Here is a 27,348-nt window from a genome sequence, read left to right as displayed (position 1 = left end):
TTGTCTGCAGGTTATAGACAGTGTGAGTGAGTTTTACCTTTAAGTTTGTGATGGACACATTGCTCTCCTACACACCTGTCTTATAAAATGGATGTGCAAATGTTTTTTTCTACACTTAAAATAAATCAAAACTCAAATTGGAGATGAAGGATTTTATTGGATGAAAAAGATGTAAAACAATTAAGTGCTTTTTACTTCATTCTGCCTCACAGCTAGAAAATTAAGCTAAACAAAACACAGAAAAAGTCATAACATTCGGACTGAAGTAAGCTACAAACTTAAAGCATACAGCAGGAATACAGAAACTGTTGTCAGGTCAAATCTGACAACCGGTTTGCAGTATGAGCTGTAAACTGCAGGCCTATTGCAAAGAAACATTTCCTGATGTAATGAGCTAAAGAGAAGATTATTTACTGACAAATATGAAGAAAACCTGTAAAAACTTTTGTTAATGATCCTCATCCCGGAAAAGAGTCGCTCTCAACGGAGCTACAACTTCAGTGAAACATCTTACACTGTATTTCACCTCTCGCTTCTAACATTATTTTTCACAAATAAAACTTGAGTACAAACAAAAAAAAGGGTATAAACTTTATGTTTTATGGGTTATATACATGATCAAATACATAAGTGGAGATACACTGGGCTATTTTTTCTTCTCCTGATGCCTCAGAGTGTGCAGGAGTCTCCTCAGGGTGACACAGGATACTCTGTCTCCTTCTTCTAGGGGGAGTCAGTTATTTTCTTTGGTGGCGTTCAGGTCCTCAGTGTTGTTGTTTTTTTTGTATAAACAAGAAGATACAAAAAGAAGTTGACAAGAGGCAAACCCCCTCACATTTTGTCTCGAACGTTGTCGCTCAGGAAGACGATGTTGTCTGGAGAGCGGAGGGAACAAAAGATTTACCCAAAACAGCCGTAATATTTATAATAAAGAGGCACACACATGTTTTATGGTGTCTGACCTGCGATGATGGTGGTGGCCTGTCGTCTGACCTGGTTCTTGTCCACATACTCTCCATAGTCCAGTTTCCCCTCGACTAGAATCCTCGACCTGAAGCAGAGAAAGAGAGACACAGACTCAGGATCAGTCACATGAGTCTCAAAAAGATTACAAACGTTTTCAGTCTTTTGTTGGCTCAGGCAGATTAAACAGCTTTTGGGAGTTTTACATTTGATCTGAAGGCTGGGCAACAAAAAAAAAGGGACCTGAAGCCTTGATGTTGATTTTTATCTGGAGGAGGGGGGCACACACTTGTCGACTTTACAGCGATGTGATGACACTTTAAGTCTGATGTCAACAAATCGCTTACCAGGATAGAAAATGTAAAACTGTGACTCTGACAGTAAGAAGGCAAAACATCATGTCCAGTTGAGTTTTCTTCTTTCCTCCTGTGACTTCTTGTCTTCTCTCTCTCTTACATGGAAGTGGCAGCACACATGTTATTGTTGCATACCGTGTTGCAGCTGTTGCAACCTGCTGTTTCTTTATGTGTTAACAGTCTGCCCTCAGCATAGTATCAAAAAAAGATAAATGACTTGGGTATAAATGCAAAAAAAAAAAAAAAAAAAAAAGTGGAGGTCATACCCTTTCTTGACGTACTGGTACGCCACGTCCCTCAAGCCAGGTTTGAACACGGACACACGATGCCATGTGGTCTTCTGACTGATGTCCCCTGCTGTCAGAAGAACAAACAGACATGAAGCAGCTTCGGTCACAAAGCTACACACAACATCACTGTCATGGTTAGTGTTCATATTAACTGTGCAGCTCATATTTCAAAGTCGATATTCTGATCATCCATCATGGCTATAAAAGCTTTCTAACATGAAAACACTACTTTGACTAAATAAACCTTCAGTGGCATCATGGTCGATAGTTCTATGATGCTCTTTGTTGATGTATGGACTTTAAACAGGGATGTTAAATAATGCATTAAGTGTTGTTGAAGAATACTTCAGGGACAGATAAACCAGTAAGGCAAGGTAAGTTTATTTATATAGCACATTTCAACAACAAGGCAATTCAAAGTGCTTCAGTATTACAGAGTCTCTGCTGTTTTAATTCACCGCCACACGCTGGGTATGATCATTTAAAACCTTGAGATCAAACAACAGTAATCTGTCATGTGTTCAGAAGTCAGGGTGTAACACTGACCTCTAGTGGTGAAATGTGAGAACTGCATTCAAAGTGAAGCCAACTTTTTTATTTTAGTTCTTTTTGATAAGTTAATATGCTCTGTTGTTCTTTTGCTCTCTTTCTATTTTATTATTTTATTTTTTCCTTCCTTTTTGCTCACTCTTCTTTTCTGTCGTAGAATGTTTATCCATGCCTGTATAGATGATGCACTTATATGTAGATCTTCTATACAAACCATAGACAAATGTATATATGCTCATTCTGTCAGTTTATGTTTTCTTCAAAACTATCAAATAAAAAGTATTAAAAAAAGCAAAGTGAAGCTCGAGTGAATTTACAGCATTAGAGCACAATGACAGTCAGAGCCCTTTTCTCACAGTAGAAATTAGACTCACCTGTGAAACGTACCTCTAACCTGCTTTTTTTTTTTTTCATTCAACCTTTATTTATACTCGAGAGATCATTGAGGAGCAACCCTCATTCACAATGACATCGAGTCAAATCAATTGAAGGGCAGAAAATACTTAAAGGGATACTTCACCCATTTGCATTCATCTTTGTATCATTAGAAACCTGGTAGTATTTTTGAATGGTCGTGCATCCCGCCCTCATTTTCCCGAGATGTGAAATCTTTGTATTTCTGAGTCTGAAAAGGAGCTTCCAGTGAAAAAAAACAGCCTGTCGACAGCAACCGTCTCGCGGCTATATTGCTGGCCGCTGCCAGCTCAGCAGCCGAGACATAAGGCCTGCCTGTCGGCGGCCAGCTCGAGCTGGGGCGGACTGGTAGTGTCGGTGCTCTCACTGTTTGTCTATGGACACAGACATAGAGTCTGTTTTCTGACAGGAATTTTCAAGATAGCAATTCCTTCTGGAAGAAATCTCGGAATCAGTTGAGCAAACGGCTTTATGTGTTGAAGTAAATATGTCTGTAAACCTGACCTTAGTGGGAGTGGCCTGCGGGGCTGTGCATTCTGGGATTTGGTGTCTTTCATCCATATGAGCCAAAAAGACACTTTCTGCCTTTTCACGGCCAAGAAGGAACCAACTTCAAAATGTATTTCACATTTCTACATATATGACCCAATGTCAACACAGATTCATGTTTCAACGGGTGAAGTATCCCTTTAAGTCAGAAACTGGGACCACCCGAAGAGTGCATGAATGATGCATCAACCAAACCGCACTCACTTTCCCAATAACCTTTGTTTTTTTAAAATTTCTACCATTCGGTCTTCTCTGACATCGTACCTGTTGAGCTCATCTCTCCCTCTCCAGAGCGCCACATCTCGTTGGTCGCTATTGAGAAGATAGTGACGGGGTTTCGACCTTCCACCTGTCTCATCACCGGGTCCTGACCCACTCGTCCTAACAGCTGTACGCGGTTTATCGCTGGGATGAAGACACAGAAATGACCATTGTTGGAAAATGTAATTTGGTAATAATCATCAGACGACGACACACACACACACACACACACACAGAACGTTTACTCACATCTCTCCAGGATGAGGTTGGTGTCCGTGCTCCTGTATCTCACCGCCTGTCTGAAGATCTGAGCAAAGATGAGATCCATTATTTGCTGCAGAGAAAGCGTGGCTCGAGCTGCATTCACTTTTATGTTCTTGTTATGTGTTGTGTTTCTGTTATGAAGCTCAGAGGGGACCGTGCGTTTGCTGTTGCGGCTCCAAAATTATGGAACGATTTACCTCAGCATGTTAAACACACCTCTTCTCTGCCTGTTTTTAAATCTCGCCTTAAGACCCATCTCTTTTCCCTGGCCTTTGACACACAGTAAGAAGTCGACTTATTTATTCATTTTACTTGTGTTTTATGTCTTGAATTTCACATGTAGTTTTCTTTTATCTCATGCGAGCTGTCATGTATTTTATTTATTCTTCTGTACAGCACTTTGGACAACTGTGGTTGTTTTAAAGTGCTTAACAAATAAAGTTGGATTGGATTGGACTATTTCTACCTATGCTTCAGTGTTAAATCATTTCTTGCTCACCTGAGCTGAGGCACTTCTAAACATCTTCTCGGTGCTGCACAAACGGCTCTGGAGGAAACACTGGGCTGCAGGCTGAGGAAGCTGATCTGAAAAACACAAAAAGGCAAAAAAATAAAATTGTGGATCTATTCAAACGTACACTCAGTTTACTGCACATTGCACATATTGCACAAGTTTACTTTTTCTTTAAATTTTATTTTATTTACCATTTTGTTTTGTACCTTTTGCACAATTTAGAATTTATTACTGTAAATATTATTTATCTTACCTCATTTTATTTTTTTATCTTATTTTACATTATTTTATTTTATCTTATTTTACCTTAAATTATTTTATTTGATCTTATTTTACCTTAAATTATTTTATCTTATTTTAACTTATTTTATTTTATCTTATTTTACCTTCAATTATTTTATCTTATTTTACCTCATTTTATTTTATTTTATCTTATTTTATCTTATTTTGGTTGTATTGCTCGTGGGACAGAGACAAACGCAATTTCGATTCCACTGTATCTCTGGCATATTTTGAAATTGACAATAAAGTTGACTTTGACTTTTTAATCCCATTATGCATCAGGAAGTACGGAGGAGGAGGAGGAGGAGGAAGAGGAGGAGGAGGAGGAATCCCCTTTTTCTGATTTAACAAAAACATTTTCTCATTAAAAAAAAAAAAAAGAAGATTAATTGATTTACAAAAGGCCACATACTCAATTTTTCAGTAGTCCAATAATCCCTGAAAGCCTCTGTCCAGCTTTAAGTGTTAGCAGGTGTAATGACCTGATTTATTATGCAGGTAAAGACGACAACGACAACAACGACGACAACGACAACGACAACGACGACGACAACAACAACAACAACAACAACAACAACAACAACAACAAACCAGCGGAGTTCAGACTGGTTTGGTGAGATTAAGATGTTTTAATGTGCTGCAGGGAAACATGATATAATAACATAACATGGGCTCAAAGTCACAGAGAGGATTTCTCTCAGCAGCAATGAGGCTCCCGAGCTCTCCCGCCATCTGATGTTGGCGTGAAATTAACCTTTCAAAGTGACGTTTTCCGTTCAGTCTTTGGTTTCCTGTGTGCAGCGGCAGATACAGCAGAGTTACAGCTGTGTGTGTGTGTGTGTGTGTGTGTGTGTGTGTGTGTGTGTGTGTGTGTGTGTGGAAAAGTGTGACTATAATTTAAAGAAACAATAAAAAAAAATGCATGCATGATGTAAACTTACCAGGTGCAACACTTCTGAAGAGCCTTCGGTAACCTCACGCTGCTTCCGGTCCGTCTCCAATACAGATCCGACAATCCGATAATCCACCGAAACGCGCAAAGGTTCCGCGCAAAGGTTCCGCCTCACAAAGTTTCTTCTTCTTTCGTGTTTTTCAGCAGCTTGCGTTCAAATTGTTGCATTACTGCCACCTCCAGGATCCATTCTCCTTTACAGTCATCTCAAATCCGCCTGTCAAATAAGGTAATCCCTTTTTTCTCCCTATGTTGTTATGTATTATTTTATGTCCCCATATTAATCTCAGATAAATACTCACAACAAAAGATGAGACACACCTCATAATCAGAAATATTTCTGCCTTTTCCCTCTACTTTTTAAGTATGCATAAGAAATAATGCATATTTAAAACACAAATATGTCATATGATGTGATGTGCCTCGTCGCTGTGAGTAGATTAAACTAAAAACCTGTCTGCCTTACATAAGAATACAATAATCTTGTTGAGGAACTTTACCCAGCATGCACCTTGACCTTTAGTCCAGAGATCAACCTGGAAGTTAAAATTCACTCACAACTGCTCCCGTCACCATAGACCCGGGGTGGGGGTCTGAATGTTACAGCAGCACTGCAGTACGTACACTCATCTGGACTGTCTGTGCTCTTACTGCACTGAATTATACCACTGCCTGTAGACTCTGATATATATCTGAGCTGTAGTGTATTCATGTGTTACCACTGCCTTTACTTAAATGACTCTGTTTGGATCTGCTTTACATGTTTGTACCGTGAATATTATTTCATATCCACCCCTAAAGTATGCATTTCAAATAGTAGCCATACATGCTGCATTTTATTGACTCAGTGCTTTATCCATTGTGCAATGCCATAAAGTAGAGACAAAAGTCAGCCTGCCCTCTGTCAAACATTATCTGACCTCACCTGCGAAAGTGCAGAAAGTGAAGTCCACGAGACGGTTACAGTGCTCTGAAGATTCATTCCCGTTTGACCTCCTGAACTTGAGAGGACTTTGCGTCAAGCGCTGTGAGTCCTTTGATAAAAAACTGTTTTTAGATCTCGTTTCAATGACAGGTTCAAAGTTTGGTCCAGCGTGAAAATGTCTTTGATTGTAAAAAAAGAGAGCTGACTGATCTGTGTGTAATGTTACTGCTGCACAGCTTCACAACAGGCTGCGTTTAAGGTGTTTTAAACACCATCTCTGAAGCTGATGTAAGGGGATTTAATCTCTGAATTTTGCGTATAATACAAGATAATATCCAAACTGTTCACTCCGATTCGATATTTTAGGGTAGTCGTGGCGATTTTAGAGTCTGGTGGGACCCTGAAGACAAAAAAGTTCACAGGTGGCCCCTCCAACCAGCGTTAACGTCTATATAACGATGGGGCCCACTTAGGGAGGTTTCCTACTGTCATTGCAAACTTTGCACATTTTGTTAACATTTTTCTCGCTTTTGACTTTGCTCTCGTTTTGGACATGTGTTTACATTTCTTCACAGACCACAAGGCGAACATGTCCCAGACTATTCCTACAAGTCTCTCTGTTGTCCCCACTCGGGCTCTGGTTGATGAGACGTTCAAGGTGGTGGTGGAGAATCTGCCCCCAGCATCTCCAGTCACACTTCACGCCCTCCTCTACTCGGAGGACAAGGACTACTGGGAGGCTTATGGACACTACGTCAGTGATCACAGAGGAACAGTGTCCGGTGGGGTTTAAATCTACCATGTGCAGTGAGGACGATATGCTTTTTCTGTGTTTTGTTTTCATGTTGTTGACATTTCAATGCTTTTGTAGTTGCAGAGGATTTGAGTCTTGGGGGCACGTACACGGGAAAAGAAGCCATGGGTTTGTTGTGGAGCATGCGGCCTGAGCCCGGCAGCCGCACGGGTCTCAGGTAAAATGATAAGTGCTGTCTGTTTGAAGCTGCAGACTTCTTACAATGCCTGTTTCCCCCTGACAAACCATCTATGCCCGTCAGGTTGAGAAAGAGGGAAGTCACCAGCCCCATGCTGGTCCACATCTCCGTCTACAGTGGACACATAACCGAGGGCTTCAGGAAGCAGTCTCCTCTGGCCTCCGTGCTCACAGAGAGATGGTACATGGCTCCTGGAGTCCAGAGGATTGAAATCAAAGAAAAAGGAGTGCAAGGGACTTTCTTCATACCTCCAGGTACACCTGCATCATCATCTCCTCCGCCCAGTTGATGCTGATAGAGAGATCGAACTAATAATCAGACTCTTCTCTCCTCAGGTCCTGGACCCTTCCCCGGGCTTTTGGATATGTGGGGAGGTGGAGGAGGGCTGTTGGAGTATCGTTCGGCCTTGCTGGCGTCTCATGGTTATGCTTCTTTGGCGCTGCAGTACTTCTCCCCCGGTGAGCTGCAGTCAGCAGATCTACAGATACAATATTTCGAGGTCAGTGTTGTTTTATCTCTTCTTGAGTTTACAGATGTGAAGATAATAATGCATCAGACTCTTTTACTTTTAATTCAAACCTTCATGTTGGATTACACATTTCTTTTTTTTTCTGTTGACTACACATTCCTCCTTTACAGCCCTGATTTTTTGAGTTTTGTTACTCAAAAAATACACTGGGGAGTTTTTTTACGACATGCTCTTCCAGACTCTTATTTAAAACGCTTGTTAATTGAGCAGTAGCTGCAATAGTTTTCCTTGTTATCTTCTTCTTCGCATACAGCATTTAATATCATCAAGGACCATCCTCAAGTGATCCCAGACAGCATTGGAATTTTTGGTCTTTCCCTTGGGACAGTTGTGGCCATATACTTGGTGGCTGTAAGCACAAAAATCACGGCAAGTAACAAATGTTTTTAAACCATATAAATGAAGGGCTTGCGGCTGGCAGGTTGTAGATATGCCTTTCTTTGCTGACTAACCTTCTTTGAATGACTGCAGAAATGTTGACTTCAAGAGCATTTAATCCAGAACAAGGTGAGGATCAAGAGCTTGATGTGTATCATTGTCTTGTGTTGCAGCCTCGCTGTTGTGTTTGTATCAGCGGCCACCACTTGTATCCACTTGGAACGGCTCTAAATTTAAACCTCAAACTCGAAAAAAAGTAGGAATTCTTATCTTTTTGCAGCATGAATACGGTACGCACTGTTGAACCGTTTGAGTGATGTGCAAAATGTTGTTTTCTAGAAGGCTAGAGACGGAGCATTACGATGAGAACAACTACCAGATATCGCGAGATGTGCGTTTACCAATTCCCACTGACCTCTCAGAGAAAGTTGATGTAAGTACATGCTGCCCTTATAACACATAAGTCATCCACATTTGCTGTTAGGGATGCAATGCACATACGCTGATGCATTTTGTTCAGCACACCTTAAAAATAAATAGAGAGGTTAGTTAGTTATTTTCTCTCTCAGGTACGGAAAATAAAATGCCACATGCTGCTGGTCAACGGTGATGATGATCAGAACGTTCCCGCTGTGGAGGCTGCTGAGGATGTGAGTCCACACACACACACCGAACACACACACACACACACACACACGACAATGGGGGAAAGTCTGCTGTAATAATCCAAATAACTGCAGCTTTTGCAAATTTACAAATTCAACCATCACTGTAGTTGTTTGGGCTGTTTTTGATTTGACCTCTTTGACCCTCAGATCACCCAGATGATGCGCTCTGGAGGGAACCTGCAACTGCTGACTACGCTGACATACCCCAACACCGGACATCTGATCGAGCCGCCCTACTCACCTCACTTCAGAGCTACTAACTTTATAATTCCCACCACAAAAGAGAAAGGTGAGTTCATTTTCCTTGTCTGACAATAGTAGCATTGCAAAATCAATTCATGGAGAGTTCCCTCATGATATGTCCTGGAGGAAGCATATAAGGTAAAATAATAGGTCCGAGTACAAAACCCTGTGGAACTCCAGGACAAACTTTGGTGTGCATGAAGGACTTATAGTTATTGCATACATAATGTAATTATTTGTAATTACACACGGACTGTGTAGAAGAATCATCTCTAGACTGTGTAATTGTGTGTTTCAGTGATAAGTCTGTGGGGAGGACAACCTAAACCTCATTCAGACGCTCAGGAGGACTCCTGGAGGAAGATCTTAGCTTACCTACATCATCATCTCTACTCCAGCACTACTCCCAAAGCCAAGATGTAAAGATTGCAGAACCAGGAAAACACAGCAAAGTGTGTTGATAGCATGTTAAACCAAGTTGCATTTTGTATGAAATATGAAACAACACTTGTTAGTTTTTTGAATGATAAGGTTTTTTACATTAGTCAAATTGTGCCTCTAGTTTCATCATAAAGTTGTCATTCCAGTTGTCAATACTGTAGGTCTTTGTTTACTACGACATGAAATGTTTTGGACAAGTTGTACTATAGCTCTTATTATTCTGATGTTGTTGGCTTCCAAAGATTAAAACTCCTCAGAGATGTTATAGTGTAATTAAATTATTAATATGTTATGTCTTTATTTAACCTCGGATTTAAGAAGGGGCACCACTTCCTGTTAAAGGAAGAAAATAACTTTAATGGTATAAGTTAATTAATTAATCAGTCAGTTTCATATCTTGAAAGAAGTAAGTTCTGGAAATGTTAAACAAGAAAACACACAGACAAAGTCCTGAATTTTATGTGTAAAATTTAATATAAAAAGGGGTAAACAATAAAGTATAGATGAAACAGATGAAGAATATGATTATTATGATCAGGATAATGCAATTATAATGTATGGTGACATTATATATTTAGTTATGAGATAAGACGCTGTATTGTTTGAATGACTTGATCAGAAAATGGTCAAAAAGAAAAAGTTGATAAAGTAATTTTGGGATTCTATTTGGATTTAAAGGAGGGCTCTGAATAGACACGACTCAAGACTTAATCTTCCAACACCCCTTGCCACCAGCAGTCTTACTGTGAGATGTGTTCAATTAAACTCCGCCGGCTGGTCCCGTGTTTCAGTCTCTGGCAAGCGGTTCTTTTCAGGCCCAGAGAGGTCCACGGGCCAGATTAGATGCCTTAACAACTTGGTCGGAGTGTGCAGCTGGGATGGAGATTGTACGTCGGTTCAGCCGCCGTCTCAGAAGCTCCAAGAGGATCCAACAGGAAAAAATATTAAAGAGTCTTTTGATACGTCGATTTCCAATTCAGATTAACCGGATGGCCATCTTGATGAATCCAAATTAAGGAATTGGCGTTCAAAATTGAAGAGCAAAGACTTTGGAGAAGAAAGTTCAAAAACCTTGCTTGAGCCAGAAAGAATTGATGTTCCAAAAATTGTGCGTGAAGCAGAAAGTTCGGCAAAGACTCTGTGTGAACTCTTATCAGCTGCGGCCGAAGGAGGGGGGCCTGCAGGGGAAGGGTCACTCTCATTCTGACCGGAGGACAATTGTTTAAACTAAACCGAGTTTACTCAATAAGATTAAGAATAAGAATCTAAACATATATACGTCACCATACATTCATTTCGATATTATTTCTATTAGATCCACGTTGATGTAGGTTCACGTCATATATTTAGACAAACATTTCTATCAGATTCATGTTGAGATGAAAATCACTCCATCTGGGAACATCCTCAGTCATTCCCAGCCTGTAGGTGAACAAAACCATGTTATACAGTCAACATTCTTAATAAGACATATTAATAAAGTAGGAAAAGAAGTTGGTGTCTTTAAATAACACCTTCTATAGCTAATATCAAAGAGTATGCTTTATAACACGTCTAAATGTATAATTATGAAGGTTACGTATTCATGGATATTCTAATACTAGATGGTAATAGCGCTCCACGTCAAATTCCTATTAAACATAACTCTTATTCCTGTTCTGAAGATCAGATTTTGAGTTTAAAAAGATGATTATAATACATTCAATGTGACAACTACAAATATCTAGATGAAGAAAGACATAAATGTTCATTTGATGCAGAATTGAAAGTTGTGGTTTAATTCAGTTCTTCAGCAGTCCTTCAACAGATGGTCAATGTTTACGACTTTGCAGAGACTGGTTTCGGTCACAGTTCATGTCTTTGGGGTCAAGTCGTAGATAGCAGAGTGTTCTGTTTCCGCTCGATTGTTTATTCCAGGTGTTGTAAAAGTTCATAGTATCCTTTTCTGTTTGGATATGAAGGAGCTTTGAATAGACACGAATCACGACCTAATCTTTCAACACCAGCTGTGAACCAACGCTCTTGCTGTGAGGTGGTTCGGATGAACTCCGCCGGCTGGTCCCGCGTTTCAGTCTCCGGGAAGTGGTTCTTTTCAGGCCCAGAGAGGTCCACGGGCCAGATTAGATGCCTTAGCACCTGGGTCGGAGTATGCAGCTAGGATGGAGGTGGAATGGCAGTTCAGCCGTCGTGGTTGTGTCGTCATCAGCGACACAACCAGTGGATCCAACAGGAAAAATATTAAAATAGTCTTTTGATGCGTCTAAGAAATTGGTGTCTTAGACACCTTCTATAGATGATATCAAGGAGTATGCTTTATAACACGTCTAAATGTATAATTATGTAGGTTACGTATTTATGGAAATTCTAACACTAGATGGCAATAGCACTACACGTCAAATTCCTATTAAAACTATAGTAACTCCTATTTGTTAGCTAAACATCAGATTTTGAGTTTAAAAAGATGATTACAATACATTCAATGTGACGATTACAAATATCTAGATGAAGAAAGCTATAAATGTTAATTTAATGCAGAATTCAACGCTGTGGTTTAATCCAGTTCTTCAGCAGTCCTTCAACAGATTGTCAATTATTATGACTTTGCAGAGACTGTTTTTGGTCACAGTTCATGTCTTTGGGGTCAATTCGTAGATAACAGAGTGTTCTGTTCCAGCTTGGTGGTTTACTCAAGGCTTTGTAAATATTTATAATATCCTGTCTAGCAGAGCCTGTCTGAGAGGGAGACTAAAATCATTAATCATTAATAATTTCCTCTGTTTTTTGGTAAAAAGCAATCAAGATGTTAATCCACAGTCCTGAGTCCTGCTGAAAGAGAGGTTATGAAAAGTGGCTGCTAATATCAGCTACTATATATAGTGGTTATGGAAAACTGTAAACTGCAATGTGGAGACAGCTAACCCGGTTTAAACAGTCTGCTCTTCAGTCGGGCTAAGCGAGCAAGTGTAATCCTCCTCGAGGGTGAATGCATGACCGGAATTTAACTTTGATTGAATAGTTTCAGTTAACAGCGTCGGGAGAATCTTCAGGTTTCTGGTTATACCTTACATTGGAAAGGTTCTGAACGGGGACAGAAACATCCATAAAGAAAGGTAAAGTGATTGAAGCTTATCTTGGTTACAGTATTTAAAAACACTGGCACTAAAAGCGGTGCATTATGTCCTTTGTAAATAGTTAACACTGTTTTATTTTGTCTTTAACAAATAGATATTCCTGATATAATATTGTTGGCTGTGGTTAAGTAACTGCTTTCATAATTTTAAGGCTAATTGAATCCGTAATGAAATATGGTGTTTTATGAACTAATACATTGTTTTTTGTGCACTTATTATCCAAAAAGAAACTAGTAACTACAGCTTTGAAATCTGAATATTACAGTCTATGTTTGAAGTGTATGTTTTGGAGATACATTTACTTTTGCATTAAGTGTAGTATAAGAGAAAGAAGAAGATCCTTTAGGGTGATGATGTGGATTCCCTTGTTGCCTTTCTTTTGCTTTACCTTATATGTAGACACAAGCACCTGTACTGTTTTAATCACATCCGGGTTCAAAGTCCCTTCTACTGGCCAAGGCTGGTCAATGTCAGGCCAACGCTTGCTCCATTTTTCTGATATTTTTGGAATATTTTTAACAAGAGGATTAGTCTTCTGCACTACATCAACAGGAGTGATTGGTTTTGTAATTTTGGTGTCCATCTTTGACATTACAATGACCCTCTTAGTTCCTCGTATTGTAAGTCAAACTGAAATAGTTAAAAACTATTTAGAAAGTACCGTGTTACCACACTTGAAAGTGAATGAATTTGCCAACCCCAAAGGAGACCAAAGGCTTCTTACTATGAAAGCTAAAGCACTTGTTTATCACCTAATGCATCTAATCACACCTATTTATCTTAAAATTATGGAAATAATGTCAATGTTCCATCTCAAAATAGCCCAAATGAAGCTAGACCATACTCAGATAATGAAACCAGCATTCACAGCACTCAACAGCAATTGAAACAAATCAACTTCTCCACAAATGATCAATCAACTCAACAATACTCCATAAATTAACCAAATGCTTCAATTAGTCAGTCTGTTGCCAAGATTTCCTCCTAAATAATTGCAATGTGATATATAAGAAGAAATACTGTAAGCCTATATGTAAAAACAAACTAAACATGTATCAAAAATGTTGACTATATATATGTATACACATATAGAGAAATGCAGGTGTTTGCTGAAAGAGTTTGTGGATAAAACCACACTGGCCTTGATCAAACTGGATTCAGGATCCCTACGTGCTGTCATCCGCAAGCTTCCAGTGTTTGTGAAGTAATTCCAAGTGTCTCCTCATCTGCCCTTTGGACTGATCCAGTTCAGACACATTTAATCTCCTCTGTCTTTCCTTCAGCTCTCATGCAATCATAGTAAAAACAGAAACAAAACAAAAGTTGAATCACTCTGAATTTATATACACAATGCAATAACAATTCAGTAAAATATGCACACATTATCTGTTTTTTTGTTTTTTTTTCTTCAATCTGTGGCAAAAGCTGTCTCCCTGCCGGGGTGTGTTGTTTCCTTCCCTCTGTGTCCCACAGTGCCAGGTCCGCTTGTTATAAGCAAATATTGTCAGTCGCAGGTTGCAGGTTTTTGGGCTTGTTTTCTAAAGTGCAGTTGCTTGTTTGGGCTTGCTTTGCTCCCTGTATGAACCCCTACTGATTCTCTCCCAACTTTCCACAATAAAGCGAAAAATGATCGAATCAAAAAGAGACAATATATATACAGTATATATATATACTGTATATATATATACTGCTATCAAGTGGCCTCTCTTTTACACTATGTGGTAGGTTAGGTCACCTGTTGGGCTTCATTTGATTTTTATGAGGGGCCAGGTTGCTTGTTTTGGGCTTGTTTCCATAGAGCTGGTTGCTTGTTTTTCTCGCGAGATCTGGCAACACTGCACCTCTCCTCAGATGGCCTGAGAGCCCGCTGAGGAGAGGTGTGCATGTTGAAGCCCAGTCGTATGAAGTTGCTGTACTGAATGTATTTTATTTTACACAAATGTTGTGATAATAAATCTGCTACAGTTGGCAAGGAAGTTTTTGGTCTTCCTCTCATCCATACACAACACAACGCAGAGACATTTTCGTAGCGCACCGAGTGTCAAGACAGACCGGCTACATATGGACACTAATAGAGAGATGTCAGAGTAAGGGGCTGCACATGAAAGGAGACCTCAACAGTGCTCAGGTAGTGAACTGGCACCTCTCCAGCTACCAGACCAATTTCCAGTCTTGGTCCGGTTCCCAACCCAAGTCCCAACGAGTACATTTTAATTGGTGACATTCCTCTTCTTTGTTACACACACGCGTAACCATTAAACATGTGTTTACATTTCTTCACAGACCACAAGGCGAACATGTCCCAGACTATTCCTACAAGTCTCTCTGTTGTCCCCACTCGGGCTCTGGTTGATGAGACGTTCAAGGTGGTGGTGGAGAATCTGCCCCCAGCATCTCCAGTCACACTTCATGCCCTCCTCTACTCGGAGGACAAGGACTACTGGGAGGCTTATGGACACTACGTCAGTGATCACAGAGGAACAGTGTCCGGTGGGGTTTAAATCTACCATGTGCAGTGAGGACGATATGCTTTTTCTGTGTTTTGTTTTCATGTTGTTGACATTTCAATGCTTTTGTAGTTGCAGAGGATTTGAGTCTTGGGGGCACGTACACGGGAAAAGAAGCCATGGGTTTGTTGTGGAGCATGCGGCCTGAGCCCGGCAGCCGCACGGGTCTCAGGTAAAATGATAAGTGCTGTCTGTTTGAAGCTGCAGACTTCTTACAATGCCTGTTTCCCCCTGACAAACCATCTATGCCTGTCAGGTTGAGAAAGAGGGAAGTCACCAGCCCCATGCTGGTCCACATCTCCGTCTACAGTGGACACATAACCGAGGGCTTCAGGAAGCAGTCTCCTCTGGCCTCCGTGCTCACAGAGAGATGGTACATGGCTCCTGGAGTCCAGAGGATTGAAATCAAAGAAAAAGGAGTGCAAGGGACTTTCTTCATACCTCCAGGTACACCTGCATCATCATCTCCTCCGCCCAGTTGATGCTGATAGAGAGATCGAACTAATAATCAGACTCTTCTCTCCTCAGGTCCTGGACCCTTCCCCGGGCTTTTGGATATTTGGGGAGGTGGAGGAGGGCTGTTGGAGTATCGTTCGGCCTTGCTGGCATCTCATGGTTATGCTTCATTGGTGCTGCAGTCAGCAGATCTACAGACACAGGATTTTGAGGTAAGTGTTTTATCTCATTCAGAGTCTCCACATGTTGGGCCCTATCCTATGCCTGGCACAGAGTTCACAGGCTGTGAGTTACTTCTTGGTTGAAAACTTTCTGATTCTCAGAAAAGACTGGTCTGTACTTTACAAGAAAACTCAGTGAGAACATTTCCAACAGCATGCTCTTCTCAGATCCTATTAAAAAAAAGTGTTTAATGTTTTTATCATAGTACCTGCAAATACAAAACATGCTTTTTCTGAATAACAACTTTGAGGTGGAACAGAGGTGACCCCCCCCCCTTTCTCCTATTTATTTATTTAATTTCCTTTTTCCTTCCTTTCTTCTGTTTATTTTATCTGACTCTTTTTTTAAAAATTATTTATTATTTTATTGTTTATATATATGGCTTTATATTTTGTCTGTTTACATATCTATGTTATTAATGTTAATAACAATAATGCAATATTTCTCGTGTAACATCTGGACATGAGGGGGCACTCGGGTGGTGGGAGGGCTGGGATGGGAGGGAATGATGAGTTAACAAGTATACTTTAGACAATATCCATTCCATTGTGCTAAATATGTGCAAATGTATATTTGCAGTGTATGTTGCAAACAAATGTACATTGATGTTGCTAATTGAAAACCCAATTGTCTTTCTTAATATTCTGATTTCTTCTTCTGCACAGACCGGGTTTAATATCATCAAGGACCATCCTCAAGTGATCCCCGACAAAGTTGGAATTTTGGGTCTTTCCCTCGGCGTGGTTTTGACCCTTACTTTGGCAGCTGAAAGCACAAACATTAAGGTAAGTAACAAATGTAACGTGTGGGCGTTGGTTTATCTTAACCTGTAAACATGTCGTCTTCCTCTCTTTGATGAATGAGCTCCAGAGAGTGAGGTGTTTCATGTTCTTGTGTTCCAGCCTCATTGTTGTGTGTGCATCAGCGGCCATCACTTGGTTGCACCTCGACTGATGATTCAAAGATCCCTACCGAACAATCTTACAAAGTAAGAATTCTGATCTTTGAGCAAAATAAGAACAGCTACACAATGTTTTAAGAGTTGGAGTGATGTGAAAACGTACCTGTGCTCTCAGGAGAGCTCAATTTGATGAGAACAACTACCGCATATGGCGAGATGTGTTTTTACCGATTCCCAGTGACCCCTCACAGAAAATAGATGTAAGTATCAGCTGCACTGGAAACACAGCAGAGAGATAACATTTTATCTACAATCTCCAATCAAACTGAACAACTGGTTCTAAAAACACCTGTGAGACATGTCAGTTTTAAGATTGATTTTTTTAAGCATTTCAAAGAAAATGTTCAGATTTGGGAGCTGTTGTTGTGTCTTTATCATCACGCTGTACTGTGATTGGCCGAGCTGTTGTGACAGGCTGAGATTGTATTTATTTTATCAATCAATCTGAGCCTCACTGACTAATTCTAACACTGAAGTTGTTCCTGTCGGTTTTGAATTCTCTCTCAGATGCAGAAAATAAAATGTCCCATACTGTTGGTCAACGGAGATGATGATCAGAACAGTCCAACAGTGGAGGCTGCTGAGGATGTGAGTCAGCACGCAAGCACACACACATGCACTGTTCAGTTTGAAGAATTTTCAGCCTTTTGTTTTTCACTTTAATACAAAATAAAATAGTCATACAGTTAGTTTGACAAACCTACCTGGTTCCTTCGAGTTAAGAAAATATTTCCTTTTTTTGAGAAATTACACGTTTAAATATTTTATTTTTTACCTCTTAGACTAAGTGAATAAATCATCATCTATGAAAAATGATTAAGAAATGATTCCATACTGATAACAGGGGTAACAATAGTTGCAGCCATTTACAATAATGCTTCAGAACCGAAGAAGTATTCACACATCAAATAAAATGAATTCATATTTAAATCCAGGTTGAGAATGAATCCACTCATAAACCCGCTAACTGTGCAGTTTTAACAGTTTTCACAGTTTTGACCTTGTGCAAATAGTTTCCATTTCTACAGGTCAAATTGAAAACAGCCGCTCTGTTTTCTGGTATTAGCGCCGCACTGTAGTTGTTCATTTGACCTCTTTGACCCTTAGATCGCCCAGATGATGCGTTCTGGAGGGAACCTGCACCTGTTGTCCACACTGACGTACCCCAACACTGGACATCTGATCGAGCCGCCCTACTCACCTCACTTCAGAGCTACCAAATTTATAACTCCCACCGCAACAAAAGAGAAAGGTGAGTTCTACCCAGAGAGCCGTTTTGGACGCCCCTCGGTTTGCCAGATATGAGAGCAGTTATCAGGTCAACAGGTGTTGCAGCGATGGAAGCGGGCGAGAGAACTGGTTGAGATAGAAGTGATTGTACCCGATCTAAAAAGCCTCTGCATGTTTCTAATAAGCTCCACGAGCAGAAACGTGCTCAAACTAGGATCAATATTGGAGATGCTTTTTGAAAAATGGAGAGAGGTTAGAACACAGAAAGGTTTACAGACCCATGCAGAGCTGGCTAAACACTGAAGCTTCAGTGTCCACCACATGGCAACCTGCATGAGCATCGACTCTAGAGAGGAGGGGGCGAGGGGAGACAGCTCTCTCCAATGTTTAGAATTTGGACTGCAGTACCCATTTTAAACACTAGGTGTCCGAGTTACATACTGCTCCTTTAATCGATAAAACACAGAGAATATCTAGATCTTTATAGATTTAATTACCTATCGTTTTCCAAAATCTGTTCCCTCCCCCTTCAGCTGGGATTAGATTGGTTTTGGTTAATGCACAGAATAATTTACCCTAAAATAAAACATTTTTTGTGTGTTTCAGTGATAGTTCTGTGGGGAGGACAAACCAAACCCCATTCAGACGCTCAGGAGGACTCCTGGAGGAAGATCTTATCTTTTCTACAGCATCATCTCTACTCAAGCACGATCCCCGAAGCCAGGATGTGAATGACAACAGAACCAGGAAACACAGCAAAGTGTGAAAACCTTTTGAATAATTATCTAGGGTTTTGTTTTGGTCATATTGTGCCTCTAGTTTCATAACTTTATATCCATAACTTATCATTCCAAACACTCGAGGTGAGTCGACTTGCAAAGGTTAAATTAATGTAAGTTGCTGACGTCATTAGAAACTGTCAGAAATTGCACGAGGGATTGGGCGCCGCTGGCCTTTTAATTAGTGTGTGTACCCCATGTCCAGAGGCCTTGTCCTCCAAGTGAGCAGCCCGGGTTCAAATCCAATCTGTGGCCTCTTTCCCACATGTCATTCCACACTCTCTTTCTCTCCCTGATTTCAGACTCTATCCACTGTCCTGTCCATCTAATAAAGGCATGGTTCCACATTCTGTCTAAAGGTACCTGTACAGAAAACGTTGGTTTTATAATATATCTGGGACAGAAAGACGAGCCAAAGGTACTTGAGTAATAAGCTTAAGATCAAACTGTACATGTTGCCAGTTAAAACATTAAAACGCACAACGCACTGATCGTCCTTATAAGACGGACGGAACAGTGACCGCAATTGATTTTTATTATTTTCTGTGTTTCAACCCTTTAAAACATAAACGACAAATGCCAAAGGAACAAATGTGGAGGTGGTGTTAAAGTGGTGTTCATTAATCTATTGATGGATAGCAACTCATTTTTTAACTTGTTTCTTTGTTTATTTGATAGTTTGCTTATTAAATCAGATTTGGGGTAGTTTGGGGAGTGAATTTAGACAATTATTTAGTAATTTTAGTAGTCGTATCGATTTTTCCCAGAAGCTATTAGCATCGTTAGCTTGCCAACAAATGTTTTTTTTTTTTGTGATTGTGTCAAACCAGCTGTAAATCCATCCATACTGTGACAAGAACGTTTGAAATATTCTGACTTTTTAAAAATATATTTTAATTCTTCATATAAGCTGAAGATAGGGTTACGGTGGGAAATGTTATTTATAGAATTAAAGTGTGCGTTTATATTTTCCTGCCGGATGATCATGTCTGTGTACAAAATGGTGCAATCACTTTAAAAAATGTTGGATTCATGGGCATCAATAATGGATTAAGTGTTTTTTTTTTTGAGATAATCGATGGACCAGGAACAGCTGACCAGTTTGGAGACTTTGCTTTATTTAGGACCACATCACCTGAGGCACATTTAAATAAACATCAGACACAGAGGTGGTTGATAAAGTAGCCGATATTAGCAGCCACGTTTCACAACCTCTCTTTCCGCAGGACTCAGGACTGTGGATTAACATCTTGATTACTTTTTACCAAAAAACAGAGGAAATTATTAATGATTAATGATTTTAGTCTCCCTCTCAGACAGGCTCTGCTAGACAGGATATTATAAACATTTACAAAGCCTTGAGTTAACAACCAAGCTGGAACAGAACACTCTGTTATCTACGAATTGACCCCAAAGACATGAACTGTGACCAAAAACAGTCTCTGCAAAGTCATAAGAATTGACCATCTGTTGAAGGACTGCTAAAGAACTGGATTAAACCACAGCGTTGAATTCTGCATTAAATGCACATTTATAGCTTTCTTCATCTAGATATTTGTGATTGTCACATTGAATGTATTGTAATCATCTTTTTAAACTCAAAATCTGATGTTTAGCTAACAAATAGGAGTTACTATAGTTTTAATAGGATTTAAAAAAATATATATATATATTTATTAGCACACATATAAGAATACATTAAAATAGGATTAACAAAAACATAAAAAGTGTGTCAGGAGAGGTCAAGAAGCCAACAGGCTTATACAAGGGACCTCACCTCTTAAGAGACAAATAAATCAACTAAACAAATCGAATTACACAATTTAAAAACAAAGTTAAATATAAACACATATACAGTAACCTATACACGTATTCATACACACACACTTAGACTCATACATACAATAGAAAGACTGAGAATGTTAACCCTCTATCAGCTAAATGAAACAAGCATTGATCTATTAAAAATGGAGTGAATGAGTGAGTTGATGGAAAAAAAAGAAAAAAGAAAAAAAATACATTTTATATATGCAAAAGTTTGACCTCATGGATTAAATGTGAAGACAGTTTCCTTTTAAAAATCTCTGTAGACGAAGAGCCGTTAACAACGTGTCTTTTGGAATTCCATATTTGTACCCCACGATATCTGATGGAAAACTGACCGTGTTTGGTTTTATAAAAAGGAAGATGAATTTGACGTGGAGCGCTATTGCCATCTAGTGTTCGAATTTCCATGAATACGTAACCTTCATAATTATACATTTAGACGTGTTATAAAGCATACTCTTTGATATTAGCTATAGAAGGTGTTATTTAAAGACACCAATTGTTTTTCATACTTTATTAATATGTCTTATTAAGAATGCTGACTGTATAACATGGTTTTGTTCACCTACAGGCTGGGAATGACTGAGGATGTTCCCAGGTGGAGTGATTTTCATCTCAACATGAATCTGATAGAAATGCTTGTCTAAACATATGACGTGAACCTACATCAATGTGGATCTGACAGAAATAATATCAAAATGAATGTATGGTGACGTATATATGTTTAGATTCTTATTCTTAATCTTATTGAGTAAACTCCGGTCCTCCGGTCAGAGTGGGAGTAACCCTTGGGCGGCCCCCCTCTCTTGCAGCTGATAAAAGTTCAGACTCAGCTCAGATCTCTGGTTCTTGCTCTTCTTCTTCCGCTTCTCTTCGGACTTTAGTTTGAATCACTTCTTTTAAGTTTGTGCCGTAGAGACAACACTCTGCCGAACTTCATAAACTTTCAGCGCACATTTTTAGAAACTTAAATTCTTTCTGGCTCAAGCAAGGCCCCTTTTACTTTCTTTTCCAGAGTCTTGGCTCTTCAATTTTGAACGCCAATTTCTTAATTTAGATTCATCGAGATGGCCATCAGGTTAATTTAAAGGGGCTATATGTATGACCCGGGGAACACAGATAGACAGTGAACCTCTACTTTTTCACATCAGTTAACCGTTCGCTTATTAATGGGCGATAAAAAACTATTTATACATGTAAAAAGTTACATATAGCCCCTTTAAATTGGAAATCGACGCATCAAAAGACTCTTTCATATTTTTCCTGTTGGATCCACTTGGAGCTGATGACGACACAACCATGACGGCTGAACTGCCATTCCACCTCCATCCTAGCTGCATACTCCGACCCAGGTGCTAAGGCATCTAATCTGGCCCGTGGACCTCTCTGGGCCTGAAAGGAACCACTTCCCGGAGACTGAAACGCGGGACCAGCCGGCGGAGTTCATCCGAACCACCTCACAGTAAGAGCGTTGGTTCTGCAGTGGGTGTTGAGAGATGAGGTTGTGAGTCGTGTCTATTCAGAGCTCCTTTAGATCCAAATAGAATCAATCAATCAATCAATCAATCAACTTTTATTTGTATAGCGTCAACTCATAAGTGTTATCTCGAGACACTTTACAAGAAGCAGGTAAAATACCTTACTCATTGTCTGTTAACATTACAAAAGAGCAGGTAAAAATACCTTACTCATTGTTATGTTACAAAAAGCAGGTAAAAGACCTTACTTATTGCTATGTTACAAAGATCCGGCCTATCCATCATGAGCACTTTAGCAAAGCAGCAAAAGTTACAGTGGTAAGAAAAAACTGCCTTATTAAAAGGCAGAAATCTTCGGCCGGATCCCCGGCTCATGATGAAACAGTCTTCACAGGCCTAGACTGCGCCAGGCTTGGAAAGGGAGAGAGGGGAGAGATGGGATAAGATGCAGGAAGAGGGATAGAGAGCAAGGGGGTGGGGGGAGGTAGACTGTCCATCAGCAATCCGGTGGGGAGGGGGTTGTTCTGGCAGGCCGCCAACCCACGATCTTGAGGAGCCTAGGAGAGCTCAAGAGCTCCCAGGAAAGTAGGTGGTTAGTGACTGAGATTTATAGATAGATACATGCAGTAATATGATGTACTATATATGCAGAGAGAGAGAGAGAGAGAGAGAGAGAGAGGAGCTCAAGGTGCCAGTTCCCCCGGTAGTCTAAGCCTATAGCAGCATAACTAAGAGCTGGTCTACACCAGCACCAGCCCTAACTATAAGATTTATCAAAAAGGAAAGTTTTAAGTCTATTCTTAAAAATACAGACTGTGTCTGCCTCCCGGACCCCGGCTCGAAGACGATTCCAGAGGAGAGGAGCCCGATAACTGAAGGCTTTACCCCCCATAGTACACTTAGAGACTGTAGGTACCACCAGCAGGCCTGCACTCCGGGACCGCAACGCTCTCGAGGGACAGTACGGCACTAGTAGCTCCTTCAGGTAGGATGGTGCCTGGCCATTTAGAGCTTTGTAGGTGAGAAGAAGGATCTTGAATTCTATTCTAGACTGTATAGGGAGCCAGTGCAGAGAAGCCAGGACAGGAGTGATGTGGTCCCATTTCCTGGTTCTGGTCAGTACACGAGCTGCAGCATTCTGGACCAGTTGAAGAGTCTTTAGAGATTTGCCAGAGCACCCTGACAAAAGAGAATCCCAAAAATTTGTTTATCAAAAGAGAATCCCAAAAATTTGTTTATCAACTTTTTCTCCGATAATTTGCTGATTATGTCATTTAAACTATACCGCATTTTATCTTGTTACTAAATATATAATGTCACCATACGTTATAATTGCATTATCTCGATCCTAAGAATCATATTCTTTATCTGTTTCATCTATATACTTAATTGTTTATCATTTCTATATTAAATTTTACACATACAATTAATAACTTAAGATATGAAACTGACTGATTAATTAATTACTACAAGTAACATTAATTTCCTTACTTTGTAAGTTGGTGCTCCGATGTTAAATAAAGATATAATAGCTTAATAAATTAATTACGCTACATCCCTTTTTTTCTGTTGACTACACATTCCTCCTTTACATCCCAGATTTTTTGAGTTTTGTTACTAGAAAAGTACTCTGGGGATTTACGACATGCTCTTCCAGACTCCTATTTATAAATCTTGTTAATTGGTCTCTAGTACCTGTAATAGTTAGGGCCTGAAGTACTGACAAGTGCGTAGGACCCTCTTGAAACCCTAGGAATTCTTATTTTTCTTCTTCCTCCACTTTAAACGTGATTTTGAGGGCCTGAACTTGCACGAAATCTCACCAAACTTTCCACGGTCATCAGGTCTCGCGAAAAATTTGATATTTTGGTGGTTTCGTAAAATAATTTCGCAAAATGGCTCAGTGGCGCCCCCTTGAAATTTTCAAAATGGCCTCCCCATAGAGGGTTTTTTCACGTACACTCACGAAAATTGGTACGCATATTAAGCTTCTCGGGATGGACTAAAAATCCTCTTGTGGCGTTTCAAAAAATCAGACAGGAAGTCCACAAATTCAAGTTGAATTTCACAAAAATGGCCCAAAATCGCAGATTTCATCCTTCCAAGTTGAAGGATCTTGCCCGAGGGTGCTCATCCGATCGGCGCAAACTCAGTGTCACTGCGTTCTAGACAGGATCAGCATATCTCGTTGTGCTCCGTACGTTATTTCGTCAAAGGGCATGGCCGTGGCGTGCATTAGAACTTTGTTGTGTGTTTTGGCAACTTGCCAAAAAAAGTAAACGCTTATATCTCAGCTATGCAGTGTTCAATCATATTACAATTTCTCATGCATGATACGGGACCCGCCCTGAATACATCCATGTTTGAAATTTTTGGATAAGTCACAGCGCCACCTATTGACAACAGGAAGTTACTGCTTCTCAATTAGCACTAGCCATTGCTACACAGTATATTTCCCTGTTAGGCCTATTTACAGGTGATTAAATGTCACAAATCACATACATGTGGTCTATATATTCTTCTATAGCATGTGGAAGGTAACACCATACTTTAGTGTGTGTCAGGATGTGTTTTAAATTTGTTTTTGAAGGTTTTAAGGTACTTTAGCTATGATGCTCATGAGCACTAGCTTAGCTCATCGCCACGTTCATATAGCCTATGTCTGTCATGGCTTGTACCTAGCTCCCATGCTCTTTTGCTGGTTTTGTAAAGCTCCTGCATATCTCTTAAAGTAACCGTGGGTTCATGAAGACTGTTCGTTTTCATATTTTGTACTTATATCCATGTAAAAAGTGTAGCGCTAACTCTGCTAGCTTCGCTGTTTCTCTATGGGAATTCCCATGTTATTTGTTAGCATAATGCTAAGCGATGATTGATCTTTTATTCAGTTAAACTGGAAACTTGTTTGCAACTGTATTGCATTGATAAGAAGCTCTTAAGTAGCAGAACCGAATTATTTTATATTTGTGAAAAGAATAATAACACACAGAAATGTTTATGTTGTAGTTTTGAGAATTTTTGCATGTAATTAATGACAAGTATAAGTGTATGTATATTTCTGTGCATACTGTGTTGAAATATGGAAAAAATGTTTTTTTTGAAGAAAGAAAAGAAAACGGAAATACATAAACAGATGTATAAAAATAAAGACTGGCAGAAGCAAAAAATAAAGCTAGTCCGAAAGCGTTCAGCTGTTGGATGCAAACTCAGTGTCAGTGTGTTCTAGACAGGTTCAGCATATCCCGTTGTGCTCTGCACGTTATTTCGTCAAAGGGTGTGGCCGTGGCGTGCGTTCAAAGTTTGATGTGCATTTTGGCAACTTGCCAAAAAAGTAAATGGTTATATCTCTGCCATGCAGTGTTCAATCATATTAGAATTTCTCATACATGATACGGGGCCTGCCCTGAACACATCCATGATTGAAATTTTTTGCTTAGTCACAGCACCACCTGTTGACAACAGGAAGTTACTGCTTCTCAGTTAGCATTAGCCAATGCTACAAGGTAGCTCATTTCCCGCTCAGAATTGGTGGGGACCATTCAAACACCTTGGCCATACAACACTTTCAAGCTCAAACACCTACGTCCAACGCTGTCGCCATACGGATGCATCATTCAATGTCAAACAGGAAGTGGTTGTAACTCTCATATACTTTGTCTGATCTGCCTCAAATTACACGGGTATGATCAGGGTTGGTCTCTGAACACATTGACATAACAATAGTTAACTTCAACCATAGCGCCCCCTCCTGCAAAGCGTAAGTACTACATCCTATATACAATGCTCAATTTCCTCCAAATTTCATAGCTATCATGACAGTGCCAGCCTGAACTGCTCTACGTCAAAATTTAATATGATCTTCATTACGTTGCCTATTTCAACATGCCAGTACTATGACTACACAAATCGAACTGCACGGCCTGCTGCTTAGCCACGTTCCGCTGCTACTACACTCCTGCGATCACAACACACCCCGACATGCACAGGGGTGCGAGGGCCCTTCATCACCGCTTGCGGTTTTCATTTTCCTTGTTATCTTCTTCTTCGATGACAGCATTTAATATCATCAAGGACCATATAAGGTAAAATAATAGGTCCGACTACAAAACCCTGTGGAACTCCAGGACAAACTTTGGTGTGCATAAAGGACCTATAGTTATTACATACATTAATTATTTGTAATTACACACGGACTGTGTAGAAGAATCATCTCTAGACTGTGTAATTGTGTGTTTCAGTGACAAGTCTGTGGGGAGGACAACCTAAACCTCATTCAGACGCTCAGGAGGACTCCTGGAGGAAGATCTTAGCTTACCTACATCATCATTTCTACTCCAGCACTACTCCCAAAGCCAAGATGTAAAGATTGCAGAACCAGGAAAACACAGCAAAGTGTGTTGATAGCATGTTAAACCAAGTTGCATTTTGTATGAAATATGAAACAACACTTGTTAGTTTTTTGAATGATAAGGTTTTTTACGTTAGTCAAATTGTGCCTCTAGTTTCATCATAAAGTTGTCATTCCAGTTGTCGATACTGTAGGTCTTTGTTTACTACGACTTGAAATGTTTTGGACGAGTTGTACTATAGCTCTTATTATTCTGATGTTGTTGACTTCCAAAGATTAAAACTCCTCAGAAATGCCCATGAATGTCACTCCAATCAAGTGTCTTAATGACTGTATAATTAAGATCATTCATAATGATTGTAATTCTGCCAACATGTTTTTGTTTCTGTCCGTGTTAAAATGTTGTAATCATTTTTAAAATAAATGTTGGGTTCATGTAACTTTTTCATAGATTAAGTGTTTTTTAGTTAACATCATCTGCTGTGTAATTCAGTTTGTAAAAGTTACCTCAAAGAAAATGGTCTGAGAAGCTTGTTGACCGACTTAACTATGCAAACGACTTTGGAGACTTTCACAGGCTAGTTTGTTCTTTACCAGGTCAGTGAAAATAGTACCAGCTAAGTATATAGTGAATTAGGCCGTGGTGGATTTCAATTCCAGGCCATGATGCAGAAATGTATTTTTCTCTGCAGCATGTGCACGTTTTTCTTGGGTGAGGAATTCCTACCTTTGTAACCGAGGCAAAGGTGACTAGAGGAGCGTGTCACCTTTACACAAGGACAACATGTCCCAGTGAAATTACCCTGATTCACTTATCCTAAACATTTATTTTCCTGTTA

The 27,348-nt window shown here is 39.8% G+C and overlaps 3 protein-coding genes across 4 annotated transcripts; 2 read left to right on the top strand and 1 right to left on the bottom strand.

The window, feature by feature from the left end:
• Nucleotides 1-137: 137 nt before the first annotated feature.
• ssbp1 (single-stranded DNA binding protein 1) lies at nucleotides 138-5,813 on the bottom strand. 2 transcript variants are annotated; one of them, XM_061029503.1, is made up of 7 exons: nucleotides 5,384-5,813; nucleotides 4,146-4,231; nucleotides 3,632-3,689; nucleotides 3,386-3,526; nucleotides 1,586-1,676; nucleotides 963-1,051; nucleotides 138-875 (listed from the first exon to the last, which is right to left on the bottom strand). In XM_061029503.1, the coding sequence occupies exons 2-7, from the start codon at nucleotides 4,167-4,169 to the stop codon at nucleotides 832-834; spliced, it is 447 nt and encodes a 148-aa protein (XP_060885486.1). In that variant the 5' UTR covers nucleotides 4,170-4,231; nucleotides 5,384-5,813; the 3' UTR covers nucleotides 138-831. The 2 variants fall into 2 exon arrangements, with proteins under 2 accessions (XP_060885486.1, XP_060885487.1); XM_061029504.1 differs by having other exon boundaries at nucleotides 1,586-1,673; nucleotides 5,384-5,807.
• A 389-nt stretch (nucleotides 5,814-6,202) lies between these two features.
• LOC132956203 (bile acid-CoA:amino acid N-acyltransferase-like) lies at nucleotides 6,203-9,826 on the top strand. Its single transcript, XM_061029502.1, has 11 exons — nucleotides 6,203-6,421; nucleotides 6,895-7,101; nucleotides 7,191-7,290; nucleotides 7,375-7,565; nucleotides 7,647-7,814; nucleotides 8,094-8,209; nucleotides 8,392-8,474; nucleotides 8,558-8,651; nucleotides 8,788-8,868; nucleotides 9,034-9,175; nucleotides 9,428-9,826. Exons 2-11 carry the CDS (start codon nucleotides 6,909-6,911, stop codon nucleotides 9,550-9,552), a joined length of 1,293 nt encoding a protein of 430 aa, XP_060885485.1. The 5' UTR covers nucleotides 6,203-6,421; nucleotides 6,895-6,908; the 3' UTR covers nucleotides 9,553-9,826.
• Nucleotides 9,827-12,349: 2,523 nt separating this feature from the next.
• LOC132956797 (bile acid-CoA:amino acid N-acyltransferase-like) lies at nucleotides 12,350-19,006 on the top strand. Its single transcript, XM_061030428.1, has 11 exons — nucleotides 12,350-12,680; nucleotides 14,985-15,191; nucleotides 15,281-15,380; nucleotides 15,465-15,655; nucleotides 15,737-15,876; nucleotides 16,552-16,671; nucleotides 16,789-16,874; nucleotides 16,963-17,047; nucleotides 17,355-17,435; nucleotides 17,955-18,099; nucleotides 18,684-19,006. Exons 2-11 carry the CDS (start codon nucleotides 14,999-15,001, stop codon nucleotides 18,806-18,808), a joined length of 1,266 nt encoding a protein of 421 aa, XP_060886411.1. The 5' UTR covers nucleotides 12,350-12,680; nucleotides 14,985-14,998; the 3' UTR covers nucleotides 18,809-19,006.
• Nucleotides 19,007-27,348: the final 8,342 nt, after the last annotated feature.

The sequence above is a fragment of the Labrus mixtus genome, chromosome 22 (genome assembly GCF_963584025.1).
Source record: "Labrus mixtus chromosome 22, fLabMix1.1, whole genome shotgun sequence".
Classification (NCBI taxonomy): domain Eukaryota; kingdom Metazoa; phylum Chordata; class Actinopteri; order Labriformes; family Labridae; genus Labrus; species Labrus mixtus.
Note: the sequence above shows the minus strand (reverse complement) of the source record. Positions and strands in the feature narration are given on the sequence as shown.